The sequence below is a fragment of the Thunnus thynnus genome, chromosome 8 (assembly GCF_963924715.1).
Source record: "Thunnus thynnus chromosome 8, fThuThy2.1, whole genome shotgun sequence".
Taxonomy (NCBI): domain Eukaryota; kingdom Metazoa; phylum Chordata; class Actinopteri; order Scombriformes; family Scombridae; genus Thunnus; species Thunnus thynnus.
In genome coordinates, this window is record NC_089524.1 from 3,733,395 (window position 1) to 3,759,473 (window position 26,079).

The following is a 26,079-nucleotide window of genomic DNA, read 5'->3' on the forward strand; positions in this document are numbered from 1 at the left end:
GGTTGACACCTGAAATGACCCTGCAAGGTAGCAGGCAAAAGTTTTAAATTTCTGGTTGACTTTTGGGACAATTATTACTGCTATAAAGGAGGCTGAATTTCCAAATACTCCAAAATTGAATGGTGGGTACAGTCATGCTGTGAGAGCAACGAGCAGCACAGTAAAAGAATTGTACACCCCGCGACTGTCTATAATCACAGAAGATATAGGAAAGAAAAGGGTTAAAAAGGGTTAAGGTTCAAAAAACAGGAATCACTCGACTGGTTCTGCAAATTTATCAGATTTAGCATCCATTCCTTGTCAGCCACAGTTTGTCACAAAAGATTGGTCAGATAATGCTTTTAACATATTAAATTTAGCTTTATTAAATGTCAGGTATTTGTCAGGAAAAACATTTTTAATCAATGATTTTAATGTCAATTACAACCTTGATTTTATGTTTTTAACTGAAACTTGTTTAGAGCAAGATAGCAGTACAGCTGTTCTTATTGAGTCAACCCTTCTTGAGTGAAGCTAGCATGCATAAGAAAGGAGGTGGAGTTGCCATTTTGTTTAATGATTCCCTCCAATGCAAACAGATATCTTAATGGAAATTTTGATTTCTCGTCCTCTTCTCCATCTTCTTCAGATTCTTTGGAATATGTGGCTCTTCAGTTGAATTTCTTCTCTTGAACTATATTTCTAAATATCTACAGGCCAACTTAATACTGTACTACCTTTTTGATGACTTTGCTGAACTGTTGTCTATAATCTGTATTGATTTTAACTGTTTGGTTATTGTTGGTGATTTTAACATCCATATTGACAACCCCCAGGACAGCGGGACTAAAGAACTGTTTTGTGTTCTTGATTACAATGGACTGACTCATTTGACGGAGCCCACACACAATAAGGGCCACACTCTGGACTTATTCATCTCCAAGGGTCTAAACATTTCTAAGGTTGTGGTGACTGATGTTGGTCTCTCTGATCATTCCTGTGTTTTCTTTGAGAGTGCTATCTCCATGCACACAAATGTTCAAACAGAGGTAATCACAAAACGGTATATCACTGAAAACACTAGTCAAATATTTATTCAGGCTTTCTCTTCCACACCCACCCTCTCTTGGATCAGTCAATGAGCTTGTAGATAATTTCAGCTCTAAAATTACAAATGTTATTGATGCCATTGCACCTACTAAAGTGAAGGTAGTCTCTGGTAAGAAAAGATCTCCAACCATCCATAAGACAAAGTCAGCCTACTGTCACCTAAAAAGTATATCAAGAATTGAAGGTCTTATGTCTCAGTAGGATTTGGAAAAACTTGTCAGCGTATTTGTCCATGCATTTATCTTTGCTTAAAACTTCCAGTGACGCACTGACCTCCTCTCTTCTCCTCCTCTTCTCCATCTGTATGCATTCATGTACCATTAATGCATGTTACTATAAAATGTGCTATATCGGGATAGGTATCGTTATTGGGATATGAAATGACCTATATCTGGATATGAGATTTTGGTCATATTGCCCAGCCCTAGTTACACTGCACTGTAACTTTTATTCTCCTGTTTAATCTGTCTTATTGGTGAATCCTCTCCACGCTCTTGTGGTGTCCTGCAAGTTTCAGTTATGGGGCCCCTATTATTCTCTCTATATTTGCAACCCTTGGGACGGATAATCAGCAGTTTTGATGTTGCTTGTCATTTATATGCTGACGATATCCAACTGCACTTCTCATTCAAACCTAGTGAGTCTTTTAGGTTATCCAGGCTCCTGGACTGTCTTAATACTATTAAAGACTGGACGGCAGAAAACTACCTTCAGCTCAATGCTGATAAGACAGAGGTTCTGGTTTTCACCCAAGAAATGGTTGCCTCTGTGATCATAAAAAATATTGGGCCTCTTTCCTCCACTGCCCAATCCAGCCTGTGCATTTTAGGGGTAATATTTGATCAGTCCTCATCGTTTGACACCCATGTAAAGCAGCTTACCAGGTCTTGCTTTTTCCACTTGAGAAATATTGGTAAACTGAGATCTGTAGATTCAACAGTTGAACTAGAAATGCTTATACATGCCTTCATTTCTTCTCGCATTGACTACTGCAATGCACTATTTACCTATCTTAGTATCTCTGCTGTCGATCGTCTGCAGACAATCCAAAATACTGCCGCAAGACTACTGACCAGGTCAAATAGACGGTCTCACATTACACCTATACTTAAAACTCTTCATTGGCTTCAAACATGCAAAATTTGCTCTCTGTTCCACACAGCCGCTTTAATACCCATGATGATCGAGCTTTTTCGAGGCACCTAAGTTTTGGAATGCTCTGTGTGCACCCTTAACGTCTGCTGATTCTGCTTATTCATTTAAAAAGCAGCTGAAAAAACACCTTTTTAGACAGGTGTTTGAGTAATTCCTGTAAGAAGTTGACATTTTATATTTCCATGTTTTATTGTGTATTTTTCTGTTCACTTTTTCTATGTTTTTTTTACTGTGTACTTTTATTACAGATTGTGTATTTCTCTGTATTTCTTTGTGGCATCATGCTCATGTAAAGCACTTTGTGACAATTGTCTGTGAAAAGCGCTATATATATTTACTTACTTATTCTATTTTTGCTTCTTTTTATTTGCAATTTAACACTTTATAAATTGTATTTAGATGTCTTTTTATATTGCCTTGATGCCTTTTATGCTCTATGTAAAGCACTTTTAATTGTCTTGTTGTTGAAATGTGCTATATAACTAAACCTGACTCGCCAAAAGTCACCAGAGTATCAGGCTTCCCTGGTCAATATGTGCATTAGGACGTGGCATGCCACTGTACATGTACCGATGGGACATGCAACCCTCAGGGCCCAGGTCAGATAACCTCAGAACTGCTTTAGAGAAAAACACAAACACACACACACAGAAACAGGAGGTGCAGTACATGAAGGAAGATAATTTACACTGCACCACACACATCTAGCATGAACAGGACGTGACATGAACAAGTATGGCTTAAAACAAATACAGAAAGTGAAAGATTGTGTACAAGGTGGTTGTATTGGAAAGATGGACGTGCAGAAGTGGAAGTACCAGAAAACCTCAAACACCGCGTTTTTATGATGCATGACTCAGCTCCACGTATCTCTTTAGCAAAAGGATCAATCAGAAACTGGACGGAATTTGATTCGTGGGAAAGACTGTGTTGAATCATAATTTTGGTAAAAGACAGGTGAGCCTTTAATTCAACACAACAGCAGATTGAAATCATGCAGAAAACCATGCGGTATGATAATTGTTGGGAAAAGAGGTGTAGACTTACAACCAGAAAGTCTGCTCAGAATCACAACAACCATGGTTCAATTAACAGCTGACTCCCCAGAGCTGACAGATATTCCTACAACTATCTGGGCTAAAAGTAAATATGATGTTGGTCTGATTAAGAATGTGCAACCAATTGAAACTGTATCCAAATCAGAATACAGACCATGTAAAGATCAATATCCATTGAAACCAAATGCTATATAGGGTACAACACCAGTTTTTAACTCAGTCTTGAAAGCAGGAATTATTGTTACATGTGAAATGTCACCAGTCACAACACCAATATCTTCTGAGATGAGTTAACAGATTTGTACAAAGACCTGCAGGCAGTGAATGCAGCAGTATATGCTTGTGTACCTTATTTTATCACAAGTTCCACCAGATAGTAAGTGGTTTTCTGTTGTTGATTTGACTAATCCATTTTTCAGTATTCTTGTGCACACAAATTTCCAGTACTGGTTTTGCCTTCTCTTTCAAAGGAAAGACATACACCTGGACTAGATTAGCACAGGGGTATGGTGAAAGTCCAGCAATATGTTCTGCAGCATTAAAAGACAACCTGGAGGGTTTAACCTTACCAAGGGGGAGCACTCTCTTACAGTATGATTGATGATTTAATGATCTGCTCACCAACAGAAGAAATCTGTGAGCCTGTAATACAAGAAAATTGTTGCAACATATAATATAAAATAAAATGATAATGGTCACCAAACTAGTCTGAGCAAATTACAATTGGTGCAGCCAAAGGTGACCTTTTTGGGGCATGATCACATAATGAAGTAAATCCTTATACCTGGAATGTATAGCTGCTACGTATCCAAAATATTACAAAAAAAACAAAGAAGTTGGTGATGTTATTTCTAGGAATTGCTACACAGGCAGCAGAATTGAAAGCATTAATAGAAGCATTCAAATTTGCAAAAGGGAAAACAGTCATTATCTATACAGATAGTAGGTATGCCTTTGGGTGGTCCATGATTTTGGGACATTGTGGAAAACAGACAGTTTCTGACTGCCACAGGGAAACCTGTCACACATCCCAAACTGGTAGCAGATTTGCTGGATGCTGTACTGTTACCCAAACAGCTGGCAATATGCAAATGCAAGGCTTACACAAATAACACAGACTCTGTCTCAACAGGAAATGCAAGAGCAGATGCAGCAGCAAAGCGCACAGCTTCCCTGATTATTTCCTCTTTACAGGTGCTGAGCACAAATACAACTACACCTGGAACACCAACAGCTGATTTCAAAGGTTTACAGAGCAGAATAACATCAGATGAAAACATCAGTGCATCAGAAGCAAACACCAGGATGGTATTTGATAGGCCCAAATGATCTCTTTCCCTTCTATGTTGACACACACATGTCAAAAAGGGAGGAACGCTGACAGACATGAAAGGCTCCTCAAATTACTCAAAATGTTTCAATGAAAATTATGCAAAAACAATAGTGCTGTAGCAAAGGTGATAAGACAATAATTTCCAGATTTGGGATTCCAAGAAAAATGAGTAGTGATAATGACACACATTTTGTGAGCAAAGCAATCATTTTACTATCTGAATATTTGGGAATTGACCTAAAACACCACCTACAGAGTGGGGAGGCAGTAGAGAGAGATAATGACACTCTCAAAAGCAAACTGACCAAATGTTGTGCTGAGACAGGACTAAGCTGGACAAAGGCTCTCGCCCTGGTGCTAACACAAATGAGAGCACACATCAGAACCAGAAATAATCTCAGTCCTTTTGAAATCCTGTTTAGCAGACCAATGAACATAGGTATTAGACCAGCTAAAAGACAGCTCCCTGGCACAGAGGAATGTGCAAACCTGTCCTCTGTTTTTAGTGCTATCCACACACAGGTGAAAGCAGCCCTTCTTCAGGAGAGGCCAGGCAACCTCCACAACCTCGAGCCCAGAGACTGGGTGGTGATAAAGGACTTCAGGAGAACCAGGTCAGATGGCAAGGGCCGTACCATGTTCTCCTCACCACCGCCTCCTCCTCAGCTGTGGTAAAGGGCCATAGTCATAGTCAACGATGCAGGAATGCATAACCCAAGTATGAATGGTATTTGTGACATAGAGATTGGCTTTGGTACTGATGACAACAAACCACTCTCAGAGTTACAGACAAACAATGTTGTTGTTCAATCAATTAACATTACTATTAGTGACACAACAATGGATACACTTCAGCAGACTTTTGATCTATTTGAAAATGATGGAAATCATGGTATAGATCTGTTTTGCAACTTTGTGCATTTTCTTGAAAGGCATTTCTAAAATCATAGTCACTGAGTACAAAAAAGAAACAACCCTCCTCAACTGATATTTATGATGTGACAAATAGACTAAAAGCACATTCACATCAATACAAAAAGTCCACACAGGATATTTACTTATTTACTATAGTTGTGTAATGCAAAGATCACACTGCCAATCTTTGTGATAGTACAGCATTACACTTAACATATAGTTTTAAGTTCATAGTTGCAGTTTTATTCTGTTTCATGGATCTTTGATGTGTATGGGATGTCTTTATCAATGTGATTCTGTGAGCTCAAACCTCCACGTTTACGTTTTACAGCCGTGTTTCTTACTTGTTAAAAATGTTCAAACAAATTGTTACCAAAACTAGTGAAACACGTGTGAAACCACATTTTATTAAGGCTTTTGGCTCTGAATAACTAAATGAAATGACTGAACTATTACTTACTTTAACATACAATATCCTTTGTTGAATAGAATGACTAAAACTAACAATATCAACATTAATTTAGCATCAGTGGAATCTTTGAGAATAGAAGTCAGGAGAAGCATGAGAAGAAACACAAAGCAGCACACCAGAGAGCAGAAGAGACAGAAGAGGACAAAGCGGAAAAAAATAATTTCAGATTGCATGTACATGAAAAAAACACTTTTTAAAGTAGTGTATATTAAAACAACAATTTTATATCTTGATAAAAAAAAACGTAAAAAAAACTTAACACTCAATTGTTTACTTTATCTGACAATTCCCACCCACACGTTTTATTAATCTTATAACTTTTCCATTACTAGGACAATGAAAGTGTGGATCATCACTGTGCTCAGCAGATTCAGTGGCAATAAAGTTATGCAATAATGACATCTTGGCCTGACATAAGAGTAAAATATGGAAGCCCTGAAAGGCAAGTGAGAAAAAAAACATTTATGGAGATACAATTTCAAAGTCTGATCTAAATTCTTTTGTCTCCTGTGTTAATGAGTTAAGAACAGGTGAAAAAAAAGGTTTTGCCAGGATAATATTTTCGAGTTCCATATTTTTTTTCCACCTGTGAAACAGGTGAAAAAAAAACACCACTACCCCATGTTCTAAGACTGAAAGCATTCATGTTTTCTTCCAGGTGAGTTTTAGCAAGTTATGTATCATTACTGTCATGTTATGTTACATAACTTGGTAACACACAATATGTGTACCTTGTGTTTAGAGTGTATGGAGAAATTAAAACTCACCTGGAAGAAAACATGAATACTTTCAGTCCTATTTAGAGCATGGGGTAGTGGTACACTTGTGCCCTCTTGTGGCCAAAATGAGTATTACAACAACAAACACTTAAAACAAAACAAAAAATACTTAGAAAAATGATCCTGGCAAAACTTACTTTTTTTGCTGGGCAAAACTTTTTTTTCACCTGTTTTACAGATTAAAAAGAATATGGAACTTAGAAAGATTATCCTGGCAAAACCTTTTTTTCACCTGTTCTTAAGTCATTAACACAGGAGAGAAAAGAATTTAGATCAGACTAAGAAAAATGGATGTCCATAAATTTTTTTTTTCTCACTTGCCTTTCATGGCTTCCATAGTAAAGCGTATAGACACTTCAAAATAAAAGGATGTGTCCTCAAGAGGGAAATAAAATGATGAAGGAAATTTCATGGCAAATTGGATTTTTATATATCTTGCTTACATGTGTAAATCAGGGCCTGATTGTGGTGCTGGAGGACAATCATTACAAATCATTCACTAAGTACTACAAATATACAATATTTAACAGTTGAACTTGCCTTTGTTTCTGTACAAGTATGCTAAATGTGACCTCCTCCACTTCCATATGAGGAGTTGTCCTCATATCCCAGATTTCTACAAATTAAAATTTCTATGGATGTTTACAGTGTCACATCACAGAGTTAAAAAAAAAGGTTTGCAGATTAAATTAAATCTAATTGATGAGTTGCTTGTTTTTCAAGAATAACGCGTATGACATAGATAAGGATAAAATTATATTAAACGACATTTAAGAATAATTTATTGGGGAAATTTGAGGTTTATCAGACTGATAAAGGCTCTGCTTTGTCAAAAAATATGAAGTAAGAGGCCACATTGTGATCTGTCAACATCATGTCAGTGTGTACATAGTTTTAGAAAGCAATGCCATATCAAGTACATCTTACCAATAGTTAATGTCATCAGGGTTTATGTCAGGTCATTCAGTTTGTCACCATCAGCATGCTTGCACAGTAACAATTAGCCAGACAGAAAGAGGCATGCACCCACAGAAGATTTGGTGAACTCTCATAACTCTGTCAAAAACAAAAATACTTGGAGCAACTCAAAGTGTGTTTGTTCAATGGTCCATGTCAGAACAAATAATATATGTTAAGTTAGGTGAATACAGAGGAAATTAAAATTATGAAATCAGTTACATAAACACTGATGATCAAAAGCAGGCGGGGAGTGGTGATTACAGTGGAACACTGTGGAAATTTAAACAATTTAGTAGATTCAGTTTGGTTTCAAGATTACTGGCAACCTAATCTTAGCTAAAAATACAGAGCCAAGTTCCAAACTAATTTTAAATTTACTCCACAATAGGTTTCTGAAGAGAAGTTTTCTTTGTTGATTTTTTGCCTTCATTGAACTCTCTGAAGACCTGAACTGTACTTAATAAGAAGATGTTAGCACCTTATTGTCTTAACAAAGATGCAATGAATGTGTATTTGTTCAACAAAACACCGTGGAATGATTTCCACACCAAAAACATGTGTCAAGAGCTGTTTTGGGATTATTTGAGTGCTGTCTCACATTTATTTATTTGAATGCAAATTTGACCCTTAAACAGAATACTGAGAAGGAGGCCTGCCCACTAAGTTATGCTGAAACCATGAGTATTGCCCAAAGCAAAGTCTGTGTTTTCCTGACAGTCTTGTGCAGTGATAACTTCAAACAAGACTAGGTCAAAATCTAGTATATGGCTGAACCGTGTATGGTCAATGTGTGAAATTGTGGCCAATTTGTTACAGGTTTAGTCAACATAGTGTCTATAATGTGAATTCCTGGATATTAAATGTTCATCTGCAATTTTCTGTAGTGGTCCTGCCAGCTGCTGACAGTCCTTTCAGCGGAGGAGTCGACCACACTGGACAGTAGAGGAGGAGAAGCACTCACTCAGGCACTCTACCACTCACTCATTCACTCACGGACAACTACAGTTATAGGGCTGGTCCGTGGCAGGTCCAGCCAACAATTGATGCAGGTGTTTGCAATGGGCAGTTTAGAGTTGATTCCTGTGCCATGCCCTTGGCTAAGAAATTCAATTGAAGGTTGTGGAGAGAAGCCAATTGGTGGATCAGTATTGGCTCCAGTAGCAAAGGTGAGAATTGTCTCCAGCTTCTGTGTTCCCTCTTAATCTAGAGAAAAAGTAATACTTCAGAAATGACAATGACAAGATTCAGTGCATGATTAATTTCAAGTGAGAAGATATTTCAGTTCATACAGGAGACACTTAAAACACTTCAACATTAACCCTCTGCATCGGTTAGGTAGTTTCTCTAGAAAGGAACAACAACTTCTTCAGTACACCTTCTATTGCTGCCAATTGGAGAGAGGCAGATGGTGAAGAGACTGTCAAGCAGGTCATCTGTGACCTGGTTGTAGGAGACCAGTATAGCAATGTGAGCTTGTATTTTGTCCAGAACACCAAGTGATGTGAGTATATGAGATCAGAGAAGTGTTCCTTTTGGTATTGTTATTGGAAATGGCTGTTATTGTAGTAATTTAAGTTAATGTAGTATTAAATGATGATTGGTAACGTTTATCAGTGTGGCTTGCTTGCTTTTATATCATCTTGTCTTAACTATTGTAACTCTGTTTTCATTTGCCTCAGTAAAACATCCCTGGATCGTTTACAAGTGGTCCAAAATGCTGCTGCTAAACTCTTGACCAGGTCCTCCAAAAGGTCTCATGTGACATCGATTCTGATTACACTTCACAGGCTCCCCATCAAATTCAGAATTCAATTCAAAGTTCTTGTGATCACCTATAGAGCTCTGCATGGTCAGGCACCTGCCTACATTATAGATCTACTGCAGCCCTATGTCACCAGTAGGTCTTTAAGGTCTTCTGATCAGGGTTTACTGGTAGTTCCTAGAAATTGGCTTAAAACTAAAGGAGAATGTGCTTTTGAGGTTTTGGCTCCTAAACTTTGGAACTCTCTCCCATTGGATTTAAGATCTGTGGACACGTTTAAAAAGCAGCTTAAAACCCATTTGTACCCACTTGCTTTGAGTAATTTTTGTATTTTCTATTTTATTCTTTTTTTATTATTGTGTTTTGTCTGTATGTTTATGCTTTATTTCCTCTGTGAAGCACTTTGTGATGTCTCTGCTCATGAAAGGTGCTATAAAAATAAAGTTACTTACATACTTATTTATATTGTCTAAGTACAATGCTGCAGACAGTTTACAGAATTCAGTTTTTTTTCTATTTTGATAAAGTATAATTAAATGGAGATACTGTAATTATATACTTCAAGGGAATACAGATGTCACTCATTTCAATTGACATGATTAATGCCGTGGTGGCAGTGAAGGGGGGTTAAATAATTTATCCAGGAGTAGCTGCAGTGCGCACCAACAACCACCAGGTAGCAGATGTGAGCGGTCCAAATGCAGTGTTTGTCTCTCTTTAGGGTAGTCAATGCAAAATGGCAACCATGCTCAGCCAGCAGACGCGAGAGGGGAACAGAGAAATGCTGTAAAACTGTTTGTGAATTAGTCACAGCACTGTTAAATTTTCTGCCAGACCTGCAAAATATATTTACACATTACATAGTCTTAATTCCATAATGGACATTTATGTTATGATATTTACCAACCATCCATCAAAACAGTTTAGACCTCAATACACGATTCATGGAAATCCCCCTGACTCCAAAATGAACTGGATGTGTGTCATTCACAGAAAACCTGCTGTGTCTTGTTTGTGTTCATGTTCAACAACAATGAAAAGCTGCTGTGAGTGCAGTGCCAAGTCCTGTGGGTCCTGTGGGTTGCCACTACTTCAGTCCCGGATGTTTTGAGCATAGCCCCGCATATTTCTGCTCCTCAAAACTGGTATTTAATGAAACAGAACTTAATGTGGAGCGTCAGAGTGAGGAGGAGAAATATGGTGCTGCACATAACAAGATGCGCACAGGCTGTGGATGTATTATAAGATCAGTAAAGTTATTCTTACAGTGAGTGGAAAGGTTTCTGCAGCTGTCTCCGGTGTTTATAATGATATGTGCATCTTTAAATCGAGAGTGATTTACGCAAAGCAGTGGCAAATTGATTAACACCAAATCAGTCAAGATCTGGCGGTAATTAATATTCTGGTTTCTACTACACATCTACACAGGTCAGCTATTACAGACAGTTTTACAATTTTAACAATATTGTAGGTTCTGGTTTGCACAGATGAGGACATGAATGTTGATTTTATTTATATATTTTGGTCCGTACAAGATTTGATTCTCTTATAAGGGAGCTTTATTGGCTCTGCCTGCACATCTCTTGTGATAGTATGAATATCACATTTTATATTCTACCTTCTATTTAATAATTGTGCAAATAAACAAACTTAAACACTGTGTATGTCAACATTTGAATAATGAAGTAAAAAGGTACCACACATTTCAGTCTGATGATCGGGTTACTCAGCATTCTGAAATCACTGGGACTGTTCAGGCAAACACACAAAAACAAACAAAGCACATCTTGTTGCCAGTGCTGTATGTATCTAATGTGTATAGTTAATAATTACAAGCAGTTATTAACTGATCACTTCATGCTGATGCAGTGTCTCATCTTAGGAGCAGTGTGTAAGATCACTCTGGTAGGTTAACAGACATCAGCTTCTATGGCAACACTGATAGGTCAAAAGTAATTTCTTCTTTTCACAATCTCACTTTTATAGTTTTATAATAACATCGTCGTCCCACAGTCCAGACAGCAAAATCCAGATGAAAGAAGATCTAAGCTGTTTAAAATGTTAATATGTATCTATATCGATTACCTTCCATTATTATCGTGTGCTCACAAGAAACAAAACTCCCATCAGTGAATGCTTTGAGATGATTTACCTCAATGACAGTTCAGGAAGTAGTGAAGCAGGAAGTAAAGATCAGTGAAAGGTTGTGTAGCTTGTTGAAGATGATTGATTTCACCAACTCCCAGCTGCCACATTGTGCAACAACTGCTCATATGAACATCACTTATTATTCCTCTTCTAAGTAGAGACCAAGAAACCAGAAAGATTGATTATGTTGTCAGTAACATGTATAGAAGTGAAACTGTGAAACTTAGGCTGTTTAAAATAGTGAAGAGGTTGAGACGTCATTGGTGGAGGTATAAATGGAACGGTTTTAGAAGTTTCATTCTGACCAGAGAAGAAGAACAGACATTTCTTCAGTTTAGAGTAACAATTATATTTGAGACATTTCACAACAAATTCAACGCATTATATGTAAGTGTTCCTTTTTCTGTTGACAAACTTGGTGTGTTGAATTTAAACTAGGTGAGTTTTATTAAAATAATTCTGAAATTTTATTGATATAATGCTCAATGCTGATGTTCATTTTGATGCCTTGAAGGCCTTGATGTTTTCATTATAATAATTTACGAGTTCTGAAATAATATTATAATTGCATTTGATTCTATTCAACAGTTTGGACATATTTTACTACTGAATAGCTCTGGATTATAAAATCTAACCTGCTGTTTTGTTGTGTTTCTTTGTATAGTTTTTGTATTTTTCATTTTCCAATTGTTCAAAATATTGTTCTTTTTAAAGAGATTATAGTGCTATGATTAACAATTGTATTATTAATTATACATGTATTCATCCAGACATTACTGCAGGTGAAAAAGACGAGTAGTTGACGGCTTGTTGAACTGTGTATTGCAGCTGTTTACAGCAAGAAAGTTCATTAATTTTGCTGCTTTGAAAGTGAAAACATACTCTTGGTATTCAAGTGTGTCCAGTAACTTCCTCTTTTTAAACACAGGTTCACTATTACCTGTAAGTATTTCCTGTAAGTATGTCATGTAATCTGCAGATTTACTCATCATGATGAAGCTGATCTTGTCTCTCACTCTCATCTGGACACTCTCCAACACAGGTAACCTCACTCACTCTTAAAACAGCATTTCTGCAGGTACCTGTCATGTCAGGTAGTTCATAAATCTCCAAATGTTTTACCTCTGCTGTTTGCAAGGTTCAGACTTTTGTTTATGCTTATCATCATAATTTATTTTTTGTTTATTATATATATTGTTTTTACCTCTGATGTTTGTCTACTGTAATGGAAAAAGCACACTTTGTATCCTCTGCATCACACAAACAGCTATTGCAATTTTTATTAACTGATAATGTGCTCATTATCTTTGACACTGGATCAGAGTAGGGAGCAGCCTCACCTTGGAAATGCTACAGTTCTTTTTTTTTTTTTTTTTAGCTTTGATGACATCCAGCACTGCACCCCGCTCACATTCTGATATGTTTCCCACACTCCTCGTCTATAAAGGGTATGTACACTTTGTAACTGACATCAGTCTGCAGTTACACTATGTTGTGACTGTATGCTGATCCCTTCTACGGTTTTTATTTAGAAGACAACTTGATCTTTGTCAGCTTTTTATTTTCACATTTCCATCACATTCTCACTCTCATCTGGACACTTCCCAGCACAAGTACCCTCACTCACTCTTAAAACAGCATTTCTGCAGGTAGCTGTCATGTCAGGTAGTTCATAATTCTCCTATTTTTTTTATCTCTGCTGTGTGTCTACCAGGTGCTGACTTTTGTTCAAGTTCAGGTTCATCATCATCATTTATTTTTGTTTGTTATATCATCTCATGCCAATTAAAGCATGATTAATATTTTTATAGTAACATATTTAAAGTTATGTTGAGGGACTCAGAGGGAAAGACGATGGTCGTGGTTAAATAATAAAAACCTCAACACAAGCTGGAAGAACAGGATATCAAGAAATCATCAGGAAATTATCTAATATGATAACTTATACATTTTGGTAGACAGTGCATGGTATTTTGGTCCAGATCTTTTTGGAGTGAGAAATGATGAGATACAATACATTATGTGAACACTGAGATAATCTGTCAGTAGGGGGAAATGGAAATGGAATGGTTTATTTAGAAACCCACTCTAACTGGTAATCTTTATTCCAGTGTTTGACTTGGTTAGGTTTAGGAAAAGATCATGCGTTGTGTTATAAAATACCAACTATAGTCGCTAGAAAAACGGGTGCAAAATGTCCAGTAAAAGTGTCCCAACTTGACGCCACAGTAAAAATGTTCTGTGTAACAGTGGTCTGGAAGTGGTCTCAAACAATGCTCTCTGCTGCTTTTGCATCTTTCTGCTATCTAATTAATTATCTAACCACTGCCCAACGTGCCTCCTCAACATATGAAAGTCAGCTCTTATAGATCATCTGAACTACGTCACTTTCGATATGATATGTATTGTAGAAATGTTGACATGATATGTAATAAAACATAGAGATTCATGTATCTGTGGTTCGCAGAAACGTACAACGCCAACATTTTATTCTGATGACTGGGCTGCTGTGATAATGATGAATGACAGTGGATACAATAAAAAACATACATTTCTTTGGTAGAAGGAAGTTCACAGTGTTTTCTGTGGATTATCCAGAATAACTTCCTCTGCTTAATTAACAGGAGGCTGGATTGAAAATATACATTTTAAATGAAAAAGATTACTAGTCTAGAAAATTGGTAAGAAAATACACATTTTATACATTTATTCCTAACCAATTGCTAATGGTCATGAGTTGGTCACAGTTCAGACTTTCACAACCTCATAAATCTGATATGATACTACGCAAAACCCTGAAATGAAATTGGAACTTATCAAAAACCTGCTTGGAAAGAACATGTTGAGATAAAAATAGATTTTGTACACTCAAAATTATTTTGGAGGGGGGCATTATAAATTGTGCATGAAGGAAGTTTTCTTTACTTTCACTTTCAGGTTTGCAGGGTCTGTTTCAGGTCACAAAACTTCCTCTTTTGTATTTGAGCCAAAGAGGAGGAGCAGAAGCAAATCTCTGCACAAAGTGAAGCCACGCCCATGTAGGTGTGTGTGTGTGTGTGTACAATCTATACACACCATAAAAAAGGAGCAGCCGAGGGAACTGAAGCATAACTTCCTTCCTTCCTGATCAGAGACAAACTGAGCGGTAAGTTGTTGAACACATTGAACTTTTAGTCCACTCTGTATTTGTTATTTCACTGTTTGTGATGTTGAAGATATTAATTGCATAAACATAATTGCATGATTTAATTTTAGAATAATTGTAGTTTTTGTATATTCGTGTGATTGCTGCAAGTGTTTTTGAATACCTCCTTCCACTGGTTACCACAGTTTTGTAGGCATGGCATATTATTATTATAATTACATAATTTTGACTATATGCTGCAGTTTTTTGCTTGACTGACTGTCAAGGCTGTCGTACCAGACTGTTGTAGAATAGGTGAATATGCTTTCAACGATGGCGGTGTAAAACTGAAGAAGGAGGGATTGTTTGACATTTGATGATGATAATAACAATAACAATAACAATAACAATACTTTTTTATTTGCATTTTATTGCTTTTAAAGATAGTCAAAGATGCTTGATATATATGATTGCATAACTGAAATAACTTGAATGCATCATCCAATTGCAACCTAATTTGGGAAAGCTGCACAGACAGGGACACTGAACAAGGATTAATAATCTGATGCAGTTTCACCCATAGGTGGCGCTACAATAAAAATAACATTGCTGCAGCAGCTTGCAGCAATCATACATTTTTCTTCGATCAAATGCACATTCTGGTCTTTCCTGTACATTAAGAAGTCAGATTTAACACTTAGACCCGCTTCTCTGTGATTTAAATGTCCTTTCTATTTCCGATATAAATAAGTATTTCACATGTGTTTTTATCTACAAGTCTGTTTATGAGTTGGATTTGGTACCAATAACATTTCATAGATTTTTTTCATAGATTATGTAATCAGCACATATAACACCAGACATATAAACAATTTTCATCTTAATAGATTAAGAACAACTCTGTCAATTCTCTATCTGAGACAGGAAAGCTTAGCTGTGATGTAAGTAAGCAGTTTCTTTAATCAATAGTCAGTCGTGTTAACAATTGATCATCGGTTAATAATTAATAATTTATTAAATACATTGGATGTTTTCCCATAATAACACCATGTTAACCACTGACGTTATCTATGTTCAACCCAGAATAGGAGTAGGCTACATTAGGAGTTAAAAGAAAAGATCAATTAAGCACCAAGATACTTAAATGATAAATTAACACAAATGATGATTGAAGGAAAACTGTGTTTTTTTGGAAAATCCCACACAGTAAGTATATTAATTTAAAAGAGCTATTCAACAACTTGCTCGACAAAATCCAAAGTATTAAACACAACAAACAGCTGCACAACTTCCAGCTTCACTAGAGGACATTAATTAGATCAGACTAGATGTGTTGGACAAATCTAACAATTAAGATTTAATCCAAATTGCCACAGCCTTAGTTTATAAATATGCAATCTAAAAAGAAAATCTGTGTCTCTCTTTGACAGTGGCATAGGCTGCATGTCTGTGCTAGTCTCTACATAGTTTGCAAAGTTCAAAAAAAGTTCACAGTTTAAACAGAGCGTGTCTTGCTGCATTTTATAAACATTCAGCTCTTTTTCACAGACACAGTTTACAAACTCAGCAAAAGCAGGATACCAGTAACTGTCTTTCCTTTCCAACATGGTTCTAGACACATTTTCTTTCTTTTTTTGTTGGATTTTTTTAATGGGAGATCTGAGTGGCAGCCAGGCAGATCATGTAAAACAAAAAAATATTCTGCATAAATTTGATGCACAAAACAACAAAAACATTAAAACAGCCTTTTAGTTGCAGTAAAATCAACAGAGAAGAAAAAAGAGAAAATGAGACAAAGGATGAAAACTGGATGTGAGCTGTTGTTACACTAAGCAGCAGCAGGCCGGCAGTCAGACTGGCCACCAGCAGCAGGTTGCTTTTGGCTCACAAGACGATTTTCTCCTCTGAACAGTTTTCATAAAAATTCTCAAAAAATCATGACGCAAAATGAAATTTCTCAGCCTTCTCTCCAGTTTTTAGACCCCCTGGATCATGTAAATATGGATCTCTCAGCAATTTCAAGCTACATTTTTAAGAACTATTATTTCTCTGCTAAAGGAAGGAATCTGTGTGAGCGTGTGGATACGTGATATGTTTAATGTTAATAAACCAGCAATCAGTAAGTCGCTCCACTCTGTGCAGGGGCAGGGCAGAGCTTCAGGTGTTTGCCCACTGACAAGCATGTCAGGGAGAGACCAGAGACAAGGCATGGCATGAGTTTGAGAAAAGTGCTCTAAAAAGAGAAAAGTAAACAATGAAAAAAGAGCTTTTAATCAAGAATGGACACGCGTACCCTGTGTCTAGACAGAAAGCTTAGCACTAGCACATTTAGCAGATCAGCAGTGAGTCACTACACAGGAGGCATTCAGGTACATTGCTGAGCATAGGTCACCTGCATTTTGGAAGTGTTCAGAGCCCAATACACAATGACTGTGGTTATGTGTGTAAAATGGTGCAAATGCTTGCATGGGCACTTCAAAACTAGTTTGTCTAATATTCTTCAAGAGCTAGTGCCACTACAGACAAAGCACAAATCTTTGGAGCAAACAAATCCACTCAATTTTTTGAACTGAAGGCACAGAAAATCCACTTTATTTTAGGGTGCACAATATTTTATTTTTAAGTGCAGCACTTATTTTACTTGAAATGAGAATGGACATTTGTTTACCATGTAGCCCACCTATCCCTAGTCTAATCAGGGAGGGGCCCTAAGTTCTTTAAGTCAACTAACTTAGATAATTTTATCCTATTTCTCTTTTGCGTATATACACTTTTAATTGTCTTGAGCCCCTTTATTCACTGCTAATGAACTGTAACACACTTATTAAACTGTTTACTTAACCCTTGTATCAAATCTATACACTGTAATCTACCTTTAGATTACAGTTTATAGATTAGATTACATTAGACTACTGCAATTAAGTATCACTCCTTCAACAAACTATCACTAATGTCTGCTATGTTTAAATACCTCTAGTAAATGTAATAATCAAACATCACACTAAAATCATTTTTTAGAGATAATTTTCTCTTTTTTATTTTTGTAAAATTTCCCTAATAAACAATGAAAGGATACCTAGTCTCCTTTAAATCTCACGCTCTCTTTCCTTTCAATAACTTGAAGGTTACAACAATACTTCTCTTCAGCTGGAAAACAACATACTCCACGTGAAATTTAGATTCCACCTGGTTTAAATTTACACCAAAATTAGTGGGCTCATATTCACCAAGCACATACACCACACACAGGCCGGCAGATATTGAAATAAAAAAAACCCGTTGCAGGCCTGATTTGACACTCGGAAACAGAGAGGCCCAAAACTATTTTGGCCACCTCATTCAGAAGAGCAAAAAATAAAATGTGGTACCTTGGTCAAGACGTCTGACTCCAATCTGCAGTTTATACCAGCCCCTCGGACTCAGGTGAGGAAGAATACAGGACAAAGATGGCAGCGTCCAGCTTGTGTAGTGAAAGGTCTCCAAACGTTGACTTAGTAGCACTTAGTCTTCTGCTAAAGCAGCAGTTATAAAAGTGTATAAACTGCGTCGTTAAGGCAGATGAGCATTATTCATTTTACATGGAGCTAAACTTAATAACAAATTGTTATTAATTAGGGACCGAGCCCAAAAGGCAGAGGACTACTGAAAAACAGTAGTCCTCTACTGTAAAACAGTAGGGTCCTCGCCCTTAGGCGAGGACCCTACTGTTTTTCGTGCATTTGTTTGTTTCTTTCTTTCTTTATTATTACGCCACTTAAACCCTAAATTTGACCCCCAAAACATGCTCAAAAACTCACCAAATTTGGCACGCACATCAGGTCTGGTGAAAAATTTGATAAAATGAAAAAATTAACCCCTAAAGTGCCAAAATGTGCTCTCTAGCTCCACCTAACTAACTAACTAAAATGGCTGCCACGGCCCGTAGAAATGTCGTAGAGAGATCAAACCAAAACTCAATTATTCATCTCATCAAGACCTACAAATCATACGCTGACAGCCCTGACCTTAATCCAAAAAGAAGTTCACAATCTCAATTTCAAAATAAGACTTTGCCCCAGTTTTGGCCCCCGAACAAATGCTATCTCCTCTGAGGGCGTTAATGGTATCGGCTTCAAATTTTAATACATGACTTATGACACAGTGCTGAAAAAAGTTGTTAAAAACTTTGTAATAACTCGAAAAGTTTGGATTTTATAAGCCCTGAAAGTTGTAGTGCCACATCACCCTTACAATGTAAAACAATGGGGAGGCAATGTATGGGCATGAACTTTGTGTCAAACAGATGCTTCTGACGTCTAAAGTATAAGTCTGACCACTTTCAAACCTGTATCAATGGATTTGCAACGAAATGTCCTACTAAAATATGATTTTTAATGTTAGATTTGGCCAAAGTAACGGGATTTATGAGGAGATTTCACAAGAAGTGTACTCTAAAACCCTCCTCTCCAACTGCTCCTGGTGATGTCACTCCCTCAGTGCTGTGAAACACTCACACACAATACACACTCATAATAAAATCACAAGAGGAGTAAGAAAAGACTTTAAAACTGACACTCTAATATCTCAAAAACAATACAAGATAGAAAACACATGTAAATTCAAGATTTGTAGGTCAAAGTCTTGTGACTCATTTAAAGCTCAAATGAAGTTCGTATCTAAAACTATGTGGGAGCAGTAAATGATCAAAAAGGTGTGGGTTCGCTCACACTCTCCATTCAAATATATGAGTATTTTTCTGTGTCCAGCTGCAGTTACTTATTGTCTCTACACACCTGACAGTACACTTTTCAATCAAACTTTCAAAATAAAAGCACACCACACTTGTAAGAAATATCCCTCATTTTTAAAAAGCAAAATGATCTGATCCCAACGGGCCAGAGTGCGAAGTCCCAACCAATACTGCTTGCAGCTTTAATTGTTATTGTTATTGTAAATAAGTTAGTGTCTGTTTATGAGTCATAAAAAATCAAATTCTCTTTAAGTAAAGTAGATAAGGAGTAGATGTTTACCAGTTAGCTCAGCTCACTTAAAGTTAACAGTATGTTAACAGAGGTTTTCCTCCAACAGTTGAAGACTTTATATGATGATATTTAAACTACATTTAACCAATAAAAATGTTTACTATTACATACGTTTTGAATAAAGGACTTCTACTTATACAATAAAATTGTTTCACAACATGACACTTGTCACAAACTGAATTGGCTGACAGGACACTTAGCATGATGCTAACAACATATTAATACAATGGGAAGACCCACTGAAAAACAGCAAAGCTAGCTGAGTTAGTGTTACACTATTTAACTTAAAACAATTACTAGAGGTGTGCACAAAACGGTCTTTATGAACCCTAATAAGAGATATAAGATGTAACAGGAGCATTTCCAAACAAACAACATGATAAGGGAGCCTAGAATTAAGACATGATGAACACAAAGTGCCACACACAACTACAGTATGTGCAGTGCTAAGCTACAAGAAAGATCGCTCACTGCTGTCAGTTTCTACTGCTTCACTTTCAGACAGCACCACTCTGCCTTTGCAACTGCATTGTGGTCTGAGGGGGTATTATCCTAAAATACTGTCAGCAGGATTCAAGCACTCTGCTGCGATCCAGCAGTTATTTAGTGCAGCCACCTATTTTACCAACACAGCAGCACCGTGGTAACACAGCAGTAAATCATCTGATATTATCTTATCAGTATCATGTAGAGAAGTGAAACTGTGCCCTTAGGCTGTGAAAAAACAGTGAAGAGGTTGAGACATAATTAGTATAGATAGTATAGATGGAACAGTTTTAGAACTCTTAGTTTCATTCTGATCAGAGAAGAACAACAGATATTTCTTCTGGGACAATTTTCAGTTTAGAGTAATGGTTATCTTGAAGACATTTCACAACAAATTCAACACATTTTTATTTAAAAAAATTAGTAAGTGTTCCTCTTTTCTGTTGATGAACTGGGTGTGTTGAATTTTGATTGGGTAAGTTTTATTAAAAATAATTCTGAAATTTGTTGAAATGACGATCAAGACTGATGTTCATTTTGATGCCTTGATATTTTATTATTATATTATTCATTATAATAATTTATGATAGTTCTTTAATAATATTGAACTTGCATTTTATTCTATTCAACTAAACTTCTGATGTGAATCATTTCTACTCATTTCTATAATTTTGTTGCTTTTAAAGTGAAGGAATAAAGTTCCTTTGGTATTTAATCATTTCCCATAACTTCCTCTTTTAAACACAGGTTCACTATATAAAATATTTCCTGTAATCTGGAGATTTACTCATCATGTTGAAGCTGATCCTGTCTCTCACTCTCATCTGGACACTCTCCAGCACAGGTAACCTCACTCACTCTTAAAACAGCATTTCTGCAGGTAACTGTCATGTCAGGTAGTTCATGCTGCAAAGATTTCATTTTTTATCAGCATAATGAAGAAACATCTTTTATGGAGCTATCAAGTTACAAAAAGTTCATTGTCAACATATTTAATTTGTTTTTCCTACAATATTCACTCATGTCAACTAAGCATGATTAATATTTTTATTGTAACGTAGGAGTATTAAAATACTTGATTATTGAATTACCTCATTATTGTGGGCACCACTGACCCTTGTTCAATTTAATAAATGAATCAGTCTCATAATAGTAAGTTCTTGTCCCAAACAGTGACCTCTGTTTACTGCAGCTCAAAGAAACAACCAAACACTTTTAGGATAAATGAAGACATAACAAAATAATAAATAAAAAGAAAGTAAAATAAATAAATAAGGTCTATAAATGGTGATTCAATAACAAAGTATTAATAGTTACAGTTATGTTTGGGGACTCAAAGCACTTTGTTAAGATAAAGGAAAGATGATGGTCTTGGTTAAATAATAAAAACATCAACACAGACTTGAAGAACAGGACATGTTTACTTTTTCAGTATTGAAATAAAACCACAATCTTTCCCCAAACATAAGTTTTTCTTTATTGGCCACAGAAATGTCCCAGTTAACATAACTTTACATAGTGCCATTTCATTCTTTAAACATTTTTAGAAAGAGAGATAATGCAGACGTCACCATGACAGAAAACTGTACATCTAAAGGCTGCAGCCATTTAATTTGATGACTGATTTCTGATATTTTATATATTTGTTAAGAAGAATTTATTGGATTTATTTTGGTTTAAATATCATTCTGTCATTGTGTGTTGTAATTTGGGATTGTCTCTCATCAGATTAACTTTGCATACTGTACCTGTGTTTATATGACAAACAGGATTCATGCTGATTGTTCAACTCACCTTGATTTCTGTCATAAATTGCAGCTGAAGCTCTTGAGTGTTGGGTTGGTGATGGGACTGACATAAAGCAACAGACCTTACGTCTATGTGGCTCGACTGAGCTGTGTGCAACTGTTGCCCTTCAAGGTATTGTGGTGTATTTTCATTAAAAGTCATTGGTGTGCTTAAAGACAATATTAAGCTATGCAGATTGATTTTATAAGTTTATAAGCAATAAGGGCTAGTGTGATACAATTTGTATTGGTGTAGTTATAATCTCATGAACCATAGTTAATCACAATGTACGTATAGAGGCACGGTAGAAGAATCATAATCATACACTGGAGAAATTTGAGTGTGTTTGTATTACATGTCACTTTGCTTGGGTCTGCTGAAGTCTTCACCTTTTAAAAAAAATACTCTCTGGAGGAGATCAAGAAATAACGGTGTAAAATGACTAGAATAACTTATAAAAAAAATAAAAGGCCAGAAGACAACTTGGCAATAATGGTGTAAAATGATTCCCAATACTTATATAACAATTGGATATAATCAGGTAGAATTGAATATGCCAGTACATATCCTCAAACAGCTCAAAACCTGTTTGATACTACAAACAGGTTTTGATACTACAGTATCTGTAAAAAGTATAAAAATAAAAACTGATTTTTCATTAATGTCATTCACTTATTCAGTTTTAAATGGGATTTCTGTGTTACAGAGTTTGATCTGTGTTTCACTTTACAGGAAGTATGCTTGGGAAACTCTCACAGAACACCTCCAGGTTGTGTTTGTCAACCTTCTTTGTCCGTGAAGGACAGCACACATTTTCTTTTAATATTGCTTTTGCAACCATGTCTGCATCTGTTCATGTGTGCAGCACAGATCGCTGCAACAGTGAAGACATTCCTTGTAAGTAAAGAGAAAAGTTTCCCTTTTGTAAGACACAAAATCACATTCACATGTAATATCAGTCTAATGTTGGTCACAGTGAAGAACAATAAGTCACTTTGTGTCTTGTACAGTTTCTGCCATGTCTCCTGTTCTGTTTCAGACCCTGGTGTTCAGAAGAAAAACAACCTGCAGTGTTTCGCCTTTAATTATCCATTTTCTGCCGCATATGACAAGACAGTACAGTGTGTGGGAACAGAGGACCGCTGCTTTAATGGGACTGGTGAGCCCTCATGAACATTTTGTGCCTCAAAACACATTGCTGTCTTTAAAGTGGCCATTTCCTGCTGTTTGAATTTGAAAAAAAAAAATCTTGTGGTCTAACAATGATTTTGTCATCCACAGTGGCACATGAGGGTGAAACAATGCATACCTATGGATGTGCCTCTGCAAACCTCTGTGACGTTGCTCCTCTCTTTAAGGTCATACCTGATTGGCCTTTTAAATTCCTTAGTGAACCAAAATGTTGTGGAAGAAGCTTCTGTAACTCAGCCTCATCTGTCAAACTGAATGTGATCCCTTTGCTGTTTGGACTCATTACTCTTGTCGTGAGCCAAATACATCTGTCATCATCTCACTCATTTACACAGTGAGATGTCTTTTACATTTTGAATGTTTTAGCTTGATAAATAATTATTTTAACCATAACCGCAGCATCCTAGTAAAAAAAAGCTAGCTAATGATAAGAGTTAATTAAAATAACCCAAAACAGTAGTGTTACTTTATATGTAAGTAACAAGTAGATTCATATTCATAAGTACCCATCAAAATAAGTACTTGCAGTGCAGAGGAAAAGAGTAATTAGTGAAGACTACCTGAGTAGTGAGTAACTTGATGAAAACTCCTAAATCATGAGTATATTGGTTCAGTTCTTGGTTCAATCCTGTTCTCTGCTGCATCATTTCTTGCTTTGATATCATTTATCAGTGTTATGCTAATGAGACAGCTGCATCTCTCTTTTAATCACAATAACTCTATGAAGTTAGACACAATCCAAAACTGCCTTAGTGCAATAAAAGAGTCAATGTCTCAAATATTTCTACAACTTAACTATGATAAACAAAATTATTTTTCTTGGTCCAGATACTGTTATGCAAAATTATTTATATTTAGTTGGCATGTTTGCCCAGAATTTTAAATCCAGTGTGATATCCATGTTAAATCTCAGTCCTGCTTTTTCCAACAAATGAACATTACAAAGATCAAACCTTTACTTCAGCTTTAAAGGATAAGGCTGGTAATGTTCTATATTTTTCTTATCATCAACAAATTTCATGAGCAGTTTCAAACCAACAATGGATTCATCCTACTTACAAGTATTATGTGTGTGTATCCAAAAGCGGATACATCTTATGCCTCTGTGCCGTAGACCTCCGTTGTCCAAAAACTATTAAAAACACATCAGTGAGCCACACCGCTGCACTGGGTGACATGACAACACGGTTCTGTTTACAGAGCTTCACTAGCTTGTTGTGCTACATATCACAACCCCATATGATAAGCAGTATTCAACCGTCTGACAAGCAGTTCTGACAGAGTAAAACAAATGCCACGTATAAACACATACCCAGCTACATAATGAACGGAAGTAAGCACTTACTGAGAAGAGTGGAGCTATTGAATTGTCTGTAATGCCTGCTGTGACTCTGGCCATGTAAAGCTGATTTTCTTGATTAAAGTTAAAACTCTGAATCCTGCTTTGTGTGTTTTTACTGACTAGCTGGTGTGACCCTGCCTTCTTACCAAACATACAGTCCTTCAACTCCTCCACAGTTTCCAAATTTTCAAAGTAAGGCTAAGGCTGTTGTTGGGGGAGAGCAGAGGTCAAGAGTTCATTCTGCCCAGCTAAGGAGAGAAAGGGAGAGAAAAACCGAAAAAATGCTGGCTCTAATTCACTTGAGACCTGAGAGTTTGATGTAAGCACATGTGATGTATTGTGGTTATTGTTGTTGAGAAAAGTTTTTTAGGTGTCGCTGTGTGATGTACTGTTCTTACCTTTATCAGTTAGAGCTGTTGCTCAATGAGGGCGCAGCTGCATAGATTCTCAGGAAACAGGATGTTTGCTGAGTAGGTCACATGCCTGCACACTTCATGTGCATGCACACTTCATGCATTGTCAGAATAACAGGCCTGGAATTGAGTCATTTTTAGGGCAAGGCCACTTTGGCCTTTGATAAATACAAAATTTATTTATTTAAATTTCTTTCATTTTTTATTTTCATTTTTAATTTGTTTGTTTTATCTAGCAGGGAAATGAGAAAAATGTCATTTATCATCCCCCTTTTCCCACAGCTAATATAGTTTTGTGATTAGCAATAGAGAGAGAGGAACAAAGATCAGAGTCCCCTCTGCCAGCTGCTGCTGAAGCTCTGCCCACACACACCAAAAACAATGAGGCCCGACCAAATCATCTCAAAACAAAAAGAAAATTATCACAAAATCACAATGTAAATTAGAATTGTATTTGACCCTAAACAGAGAGTACATGGTGGCAGAGTACCTGACCATCGTGACTGATAGAAAACTTAGGAAAACGCTGACAATGTACAGACTGAGTGGACACAGTCTGGCCATAGAAACAGGCCGTCACAGGCAGAACAGGCTCCCCAGGGAGGCCAGGCTGTGTTCACTTTGTCATAAAGGAGAAGTTGAGACAGAATCTCACTTCCTATTATACTGTGACAAATATAAAATTTGAGAGAGGTTTTCTTTGAAAAAATAAATCATATATATCCTGAATTTATCCACCTCCCTGATCTTCAGAAACTGTCCTATTTATGTGGGGAGAAAAGGCAATGTGCAGTAATGGCCTCAAAATATATTAAATCTTGTGATAATCTGAGAGAAACAAGCTTTGTAGTAAATGTTTCTGTGTGATTACATCTGTAAAAATGCCTTTTTATTATACTGTATTTAATATTATTGTTTATATTTGCATATTATTGTATAATTATTGATCATCTGTCAATATTTATAATTTTCTGTACTGCTTTGACAATATAGGTTTCTGATCTGTCATGCCAATAAAGCTTATTTGAATATATGAGAGAGAG

General features: G+C 36.4%; 1 protein-coding gene across 1 annotated transcript; it reads left to right on the forward strand.

Annotated features, from left to right (window-relative positions):
• Window positions 1-14,718: 14,718 nt before the first annotated feature.
• LOC137187327 (phospholipase A2 inhibitor and Ly6/PLAUR domain-containing protein-like) lies at window positions 14,719-24,718 on the forward strand. Its single transcript, XM_067596144.1, has 6 exons — window positions 14,719-14,816; window positions 21,050-21,146; window positions 22,121-22,222; window positions 22,823-22,987; window positions 23,130-23,249; window positions 23,372-24,718. The coding sequence occupies exons 2-6, from the start codon at window positions 21,095-21,097 to the stop codon at window positions 23,617-23,619; spliced, it is 687 nt and encodes a 228-aa protein (XP_067452245.1). The 5' UTR covers window positions 14,719-14,816; window positions 21,050-21,094; the 3' UTR covers window positions 23,620-24,718.
• Window positions 24,719-26,079: the final 1,361 nt, after the last annotated feature.

Bases quoted from the DNA above. Each gene is read 5' to 3' on its own strand.
- LOC137187327 (XM_067596144.1), top strand. From the start codon at position 21,095: ATGTTGAAGCTGATCCTGTCTCTCACTCTCATCTGGACACTCTCCAGC. The intron at 21,147-22,120 runs GTAACCTCACTC...CATAAATTGCAG, and splicing joins CTGGACACTCTCCAGCACAG to CTGAAGCTCTTGAGTGTTGG. The intron at 22,223-22,822 runs GTATTGTGGTGT...TTCACTTTACAG, and splicing joins TGCAACTGTTGCCCTTCAAG to GAAGTATGCTTGGGAAACTC.